The sequence below is a fragment of the Mus pahari genome, chromosome X (genome assembly GCF_900095145.1).
Source record: "Mus pahari chromosome X, PAHARI_EIJ_v1.1, whole genome shotgun sequence".
In the NCBI taxonomy this organism is placed as follows: domain Eukaryota; kingdom Metazoa; phylum Chordata; class Mammalia; order Rodentia; family Muridae; genus Mus; species Mus pahari.
Window position 1 is genome coordinate 135,845,547 of NC_034613.1, and position 8,044 is coordinate 135,853,590.

An 8,044-nucleotide genomic window follows, 5' to 3' on the forward strand; every position below is an offset into this window, starting at 1 on the left:
GGGGTATAGGGAACTTCCGGGATAGCATTTGAAATGTAAATAAAGAAAATAATAAAAAAAAGAAAATTTTCCATGAAAAAAATATATTATTTAGACTTGGTTGACTATTTATAGGGGAGAAGATGATTTAAGTCTGGTTCCTGAGATTACAGCAGAATCAAAGTTTCCGTAATCTGGTAAAAAGTTGACTCAAGAAGGAAAACTTGGCAACCTCCTTTAATGAGTATCCTCTGCCTGAAAGATGCCTAAGATGTGGGCTAGTTTGGGAGCATTCCGCATATAGAGGTTATCAGCACAGAACCAGGAAACCTGGGTAGGACATGTGAGACTTGTTCGAAGAGTTAACATTTTCAATGTGAATTCAAATTGTCAAAATGTCCTATCCCTGTCCAGTGTCCAGGAAACTACCCTGTTTCCAAGCTAAGTCCTGAATTCTAACCTGATTAATCCTTTCTGTTTCTCATTACCCAGAGCACATGTTAAAAATAGAGTGCCTGCCCCCCTCTTGTCTGATAAATCAGAATCACCATGGGTGAGCCATACTAGTTAGATATTTCCAAGGTGATATTTTAAACCTGTACAGCTTTGAGTGTTCTTCAGTTTGGCAAATGGTAGTGAATGAGTTGCATTCCTGAGGTCTGACTATTAGTTCATATCTTGGTTATGTCATTTGAATATGCTATCTCCTCATCTAAGTGATGAGAGGGCACTAAATAGACAATTTATACAACCTTCATGTTCCTGTTCTACCAGACCAGAAGTAGAATCGTCTGACTAAATCAGTGGTTCTCAACATTCCTAACACTAAGACCCTTTAATACAGTTAGTTCCTCACATTGTAATGACCCTCAGTCATAAAATTATTTCGTTGCTACTTCATAACTGTAATTTTGTTACTGTTATGAATCATAGTGTAAATATCTGATATGCAGGGCATCTGCTATTCGAAAAAAAAAAAAAGGTCATGACCCCCAGGTTGAAAACTACTGGCCTTCGGTAGATGAGGATGTACCTAATCTGGCAGAGACTATGTATGCCAGGGTAGGGGAATACCCAGGGGGAGGGCCACCCTCTTAGAGGAGAAGAGGAAGGGGAGAGGGACTCTGTGAGAGAGGGACCAGGAGGGGGAGCAGCATTTGGGATGTAAATAAATGAATAAATAAATAAATTATAGCCCCAACATAGCCCCAACAGAAAGAGAGAGAGAGAGAGAGAGAGAGAGAGAGAGAGAGAGAGAGAGAGAGAGAGAGAGAGAGAGAGAGAGAGAGAGAGAGAGAGAGAGAGAGAACACTACTGTCCTAAACACAAGGTCTCTGCTTCCTGCACTGGGAATGTACTCACTGAAGTTATGATCCTTATTTCCAGGGAAAAAAAGCAGGCATTTTAAAGCAATTGATGAACCAAACAGTAGCCAGACAAGACATGTACTTGAACATGAGTAAAACTTACAGATTTGGCTTCGGTAGTGTTATCCAGGAAGTCTTCCCTTACAGCCAGGGAGAGTGTTGCTTGGTCCAGCTGTTAAAACAAAACCAGAAAGCATGGTATTGACATTTTAAATTCTTATGGACCATGTTAACAAGGGTCACAGGCTCATTGGCAGCCCAGCCATATTTTGAGTTATTGTTGCTATCACAAGAACTAAGTTCACTCCATTCAGAACTGCATACAAATAGGCATTTTAAGAGATCTAACATATCAGACACCTGCTTCCTTCTTTTCTGATTTGTGCTTTCTGATTTTGAGATTTCGCCAACACTGAATAGTCATAAGGCTACTTGAGTTGGAATAGATATCAGAGATTATCTGGCAAAAGCCAGGGAATTGATGATTTTTTTCCAAGGTCGCATGACTGGACAGAGCTCATAGTAAAACCACCTTCTGTTACTAGATCTACTAATCATATCATGCAGTGCTTTGGAATGTCCATCTGGTTGGACCTAATGCATTAGACTTTCTACCTCCCTATCTCAAAATAATGTATTCTTTTTTAATTAATTAATTTATTTATCATTATTTTCTTTATTTACAGTTCAAATGCTATCCCGAAAGTTCCCTATACCCCTCCCGCCCCTGCTCCCCTACCCACCCACTCCCACTTCTTGGCCCTGGCATTCCCCTGTGCCAGGTCATATAAAGTTTACAAGACCAAGGGGCCTCTCTTCCCAATGATGGCTGATTAGGCCATCTTCTGCTACATACACAGCTAGAGACACGAGCTCTGGGGGTACTGGTCAGTTCATATTGTTGTTCCACCTACAGGGTTGCAGCCCCCTTCAGTTCCTTGGGTACTTTCTCTAGCTCCTCCATTGGGGACCCTGTGTTCCATCCAATAGCTGGCTGTGGGCATCCACTTCTGTGTTTGCCAGGCACTGGCATAACCTCACAAGAGGCTGCTATATCAGGGTCCCTTCAGCAGAATCTTGCTGGCATGTGCATTAGTATCTGGGTAAAATAATGTATTCTTAACTCAAAAAGAATCAACTGATATTTTTGGATGACCTTTGTGACTTTTAGAACCTTCTCTGCCAAGTTAAGGATGGGTGATAGAAACACAAATAAGAATCAGATTTTAGGGGGCTGGTGAGATGGCTCAGCGGTTAAGAACACCGACTGCTCTTCCAAAGGTCCTGAGTTCAAATCCCACACATGGTGGCTCACAACCACCCATAACAAAAATCTGATGCTCTCTTCTGGAGTGTCTGAAGACAGCTACAGTGTACACACATATAATAAATAAATAAATAAATAAATAAATAAATAAATAAATAAATAAATCTATCTTTAAAAAAAAAGAATCAGATTTTAATCTCGAGTATTTTCATCCATTTTTCACATGTAAAATCTATACAAAATTATAGTTTTCCCTGAAAATTCCCTTCACATGCAGCAAAATCTATAAAAAGCTAAGTTATGGTGGTACTGTTATAAAATTGAAGGTACTATTAGTATTGTTTTTGTGAAGAAGGTGCATTCAAAAAACGTCTGTGTAGCCTGTGTATATTGCTAACCCGCCTAAAACCACAAAGTCACAAGCCATCTTGGCTTCATCCTACTGCAATTCCCAAACTGCAACTGTTTCCTCCAAAAACTAAGTAAGCCAGAATCATAAAACAAAATATGTTGATTAAGATGCTTTGGCCTTAGCCTCCAATACCCAGGGGACCTTCCACTGGCTCAGAGGAGAAAGGGGGATGAGGGAAGGATTGTGGGAAGTTGTGATGGGGAGAGGGGTTAATGAACTGGATGTAAAGTGAATAAGTAAAAAAAGTTAAATTTTTTTTTTAAAGATGCTTTGGCTTTCAATTAAATTTGGATCATTCAGTGACTCTTGTAAGCTCCAGTCTCAGAGGACAGGAAAATATACAGATAATATCAAGAAAGTCACAGCTTCCTCTAATGAAATGAGGTTAAAACTACGTAAAGTGAAAGTTTGGATAATTCAAGTGAGGTTACCAGACCTTTTATAAACCTTCAGATTGTTATGGTTTCTAGAGAATATTTTAAATGTACTACTAATGGATTGAATAAGGTCAATCAACTCAATTTTATTAGAAACACACAAACTTCTGAGGCAAAGTCTTTCTCAAGAAACCCATACAAGTACATCGGATTTTCCTGGTTTTTAAAGTCCTTGCATTCACAATTGCTATGAATGTTTCCATTTCAGAAGAAAAGAAAAATGTTTATTCCAGCACTTGAGAGTTACATGGACTGGCAGTTCAGACCAGCTTGAGCTACACGGTGGGTTACAGAGTGTTTTTTAAAACATAGTCCGGGCTATGTTGTTTCTTTTAAAGTGATTTTACGAAATCAGATACATTGAACTGAAGATACGATTTTTGCCTGATTACAACTGATATGCCAATATCAATTAGAATAAACTATGTTAAGTGAGAAAGTAATAATACAAAGAGAAACATCTGAAAATTATCCTATAGGAAAGGAAAAACAGGAATTAGAGAAAGTCCATTTCTAAGAGAATCTCTGATTAACATCATGAATTTTGCTGGAAGCCACTGTTGACCAGTATCTACCACAGAAACCCACAAAACTCAAGTGATCCAAACCAAATAGCAACAATGACAAGTAAATGATAACTTCATCTTCCTTGCCTGCAGATAAAATGAGACTGAAGAGAGATGAATGAACACACACATAGGATGATAGGGAACTCTCAAAGCTAAACTGAAAGCCTCAAGGTTCTTGACACCAAAGCCAACTGTTGTCATCACACAAGTGATTTTCAGTCCTGCCTCCAGTAGGTTAAGAAATTAAATGAACAGTAATAGACATTTTCTCTTCCAACCCTATTGTGAGCAAACTCCAGTTGCATCTCAGGACTCTTCCAGGGCCCCAGGAACAGAAAGAAGAAGTAAAGAAAATCTCCACTTGTCCCCACTGAGCCATCCAGGACCACTACTGCATCCAGCTGCACACAAAGGAATATTTCTTCTCTCCTTTCTTTAACAAATATTTACAAATGTTGTTGTCATGTTCATTAAGTTTCACACAGATCTCAGAACAAAATGGTTCCTGCCATATCTAGCTGCAATTTCATGACTATGGAAGCTGTAGCTCTCTGTTGTGCTGGGGAGGAGGTTAATTCAGATGTGTGAACATTCACTCATGTAGTTTGGTACAAACAAGGATAGAAAAGCCCATGTGAGCTGCACTCAAATGCCAAGCAGTGCTTAAACACTTCAGTTTAGAACAAGCTGCCATCTTGGCAAGAGAAAGCAATAATAAGTACACAAGTGCCTCCTCACATTTGGAAAGGATTCTATTATTGACAGTGTTTCTAGGACCGGTGTAATTGAATTCTAAGTGTGCAAGGCAAGCTGTTTCCACTGCCTTCTGTTTCCCTTCTCTTTCTCTAAATTGGCATTAAAGGTGGACATGAACTAATTTTAAGGGTTTTGTTTTTTTGTTTCTGTAATTTTGGCACAATGCCTTTGGTGATGCTGTGTCACTCCTAACTGGTATCAGGAGGCATATGATATCTGTTTTTCTCATTTCTAGTAATGCTACCACTGATAGTTGAGTTCTAGTGACATCATTGCATGAATTTCCCAAATGTTCACCTGATCATTTTAGTAGCTATTGATAGTTCCTAAATCCATTGGCCATTGGCTCTTTAATGATTTGAGTAGTGGTTATCTAACCCTTTATTTTTCTTGATTTTTTTTTAAATTTTAATTATGTATATGTGGGATGGAGAGATATCTCAGTGTTTAATAGCACATAGTGTTTGCTTTTTCCGAAGACCTAAATTCAATTCAGCTGGCAAGATCAAAACCACCTACAACTCGAGCTCCAGGAGTCTTAGGCACTCACGTCCTCCTCCTCCTCCTCCTCCTTTTTCTTCTTCTTCTTCTTCTTCTTCTTCTTCTTCTTCTTCTTCTTCTTCTTCTTCTCTCTCTCTCTCTCTCTCTCTCTCTCTCTCTCTCTCTCTCCCCACACACACACAATTAAAATACCGAAGATAATATTTTTTAAACTATGAGCATAGTTATGTAATTGTATATGTGTGTAGGTAGGCATCCAAGAGTACAAATACACAGAAACCAGAGAGAGGCAGAGAGAGAGAGAGAGAGAGAGAGAGAGAGAGAGAGAGAGAGAGAGAGAGAGACCTTCATATCCCATAAACCTCGAGTTACGGGCAGTTGTTGGTGCTGAGAAATAAATTCAGGTCTTCTGCAAGAATAGTATGTTCTCTTTACTAAGCATCTCTCAAGTTTGTCTCCTGAATTTTCAAGCAGTGGCTCTCCTATAAATTGAGAAGTTTGTCTCATTAGTTATTCATTTACCCTGAAATCAATCAAATCCAGAATCTGGGGAAAATATGTAGGAAAAATAATCCAGTTTCAATGGTGAATAAATGTGGTTTTAAAAAACAGAGAAGGTGGTGAGTGCTGTAGTTTAAATCAGACTTTAAAAGTGCAGATGTGGTTGATTCTTAATTTTAGCCTCAATCAAAATGCATCTGTTTCTGGTTGGGGTTTATTAAGGACACATTTAAAGGCCTGAGGATATAACTTGATAGTAGAACACTTGCTTAACATTCATAAGGTCTTAGATTCTATTTCCACCAGTACAAAAAAAAAGTTTGATATAATCTGTAAAACTGAAACTGACTGTATATTAGATGTTAAGTATGAAATAATGACTATACCACTTTTGTTGTAGTAAGAGGCCTTCACATTAGCTCAGCAATGAAATGCATTACAAGGATATATTTTAGATGTGCTAGAAAACGCACAAGCCTCTGAAAAGGAAAGGTTTAGATAAGGCAGAAAGAGCACAATGTTGAGAGTATTGAAGTTGGGCTCATAAATACATAGGAGCTTATTGTTCTGTTTTATATTAGCTGTTAGTTTGGTTTTCTTTATGATAAAATATGAAAAAATAGGTCAACTAATTGGCTCAGTCCAAAAATGGGTGAAAAATAAAAAAAGTTACCATTTGCAATGATGTATCATTGAGTGAATAAAAATCATCTATCACATCCCAGCGGGTGTAAATTGCATTTGAAAGACAGTCTCTTTCTTACTTTAAAACACCACCTAAAGTACTTGGAAGAACATCATAATAGTTCTGCAATTGAGAATAATAGGCTTAAAATCTGGCTTTAAAAAATTGAGTACTCTCGGCACATAGAACAGAGGCTGATTGGATTGCAACCATCATTGTGTCTTACATAATAGCATTACAAAATGGCTCAATACCATGTTGCTACTTCATCATCCAACACAGACACACAGCTGTCTCTGCAACTAAAACTTTCCTTCTGAGTGAGAATTCTTTCAGCAAGCAGAGATTTCTTAACAGCTATCACGGTCTACACTAGCGGTCAGGAATCTATAGTCTTCAGGCCAGCTTGTCACATTGTTATCCCCATTCATCATCTAAAGCTGATTTCCCAGGTACAATGTCAATGCTCAATAGCTGAAATAGAGACCAGATGGCTAGCAAAACCTCAAATATGTACCATCTTTCCCTTTATAGAAAACACATTGCCCACCTCTTGCTTAACTCAAAAGAGAATTTCCATGGTTTTGATTTTGGAGAGTTGGCTTATGTTGGATGAGGTCATATACTCTAATAGTTTTATAGTCCTACAGTTTTAATATTGATATATCATTAATATGTCCTGCTTTGATGAAGGGCAGATTAGGGTAGAAATCAATGTTCAGTAGCATCATTATTATTCTATGGAAGAAGAAAAACACAGCAGGGTGAACGCATAAAATTACTGGGGAAATGTTATTTGAATGCCTACAACCCTCTTTCATTGATGAATATTTTGTGGTCTGTAATTTTCTGACAGCCTCCTAATTTTACTAACGTGATCCACCTCGGGGCACATCCACCTGATCCCTGCCTTTCTGTTCATTCTCCCAGTAGGAAATGTGCTTAGAATAAATTCTGTTTTACCTTTTGAAAGGGAGGAGAACAGATGCAGATTGAACTTGACAATGGGGATGTAGGCGTGCACTCAACTTGTTTCTGAAAGGGGAACAAGGAATCTGGCATGTGTTTTCTCTCCCTTCTGTCAGAGGAACAAGGAGGTGAGGGAAAGAGCAGAGTTCAGAAAGTCTTCTAGCATCACAGAAGACCCCTCTCCCAGCGTGGAGAAGGCATCTGGGAGTGAGAGCATGGATCACTTGAAAGCCACTCACAGGCTTCCTGAAAGGCTAACAGTTTTCTGCAAATGATCTACATTCTGCAAATCTTGAAACAGGGCATAATTCTGGAGCCTAAAGCTCAGCTGACTTTTTACCTCATCATTTCATTAGGCCAGCGTGAGTTCCTTTCTCTAGGAAACTGGGGATGTAGCACCATTAGCAGGGTGGTAGCCTAGCATTCGTAAGGTTGTAGTCTCCAGCACCATAAAAACATGATACGGGCTGGGCGTGGTGGCGCACACCTTTAATCCCAGCACTCAGGAGGCAGAGGCAGGTGGATTTCTCAGTTCGAGGCCAGCCTGGTCTACAAAGTGAGTTCCAGGACAGCCAGGGCTATACAGAGAAACCCTGTCTCA

At 39.0% G+C, this 8,044-nt stretch overlaps 1 protein-coding gene across 2 annotated transcripts in view; it reads right to left on the bottom strand.

Moving 5' to 3' along the window:
* The window catches only part of Phex (phosphate regulating endopeptidase homolog X-linked), a 228,383-nt gene that overhangs the window by 175,712 nt on the left and 44,627 nt on the right, over positions 1-8,044 (bottom strand). For both annotated transcript variants that reach the window (XM_021187283.2, XM_021187282.2), the window contains exon 6: positions 1,450-1,518. In XM_021187283.2, coding sequence (XP_021042942.1) covers positions 1,450-1,518 — 69 coding nt within the window. The remainder of the gene's footprint in view (positions 1-1,449; positions 1,519-8,044) is intronic.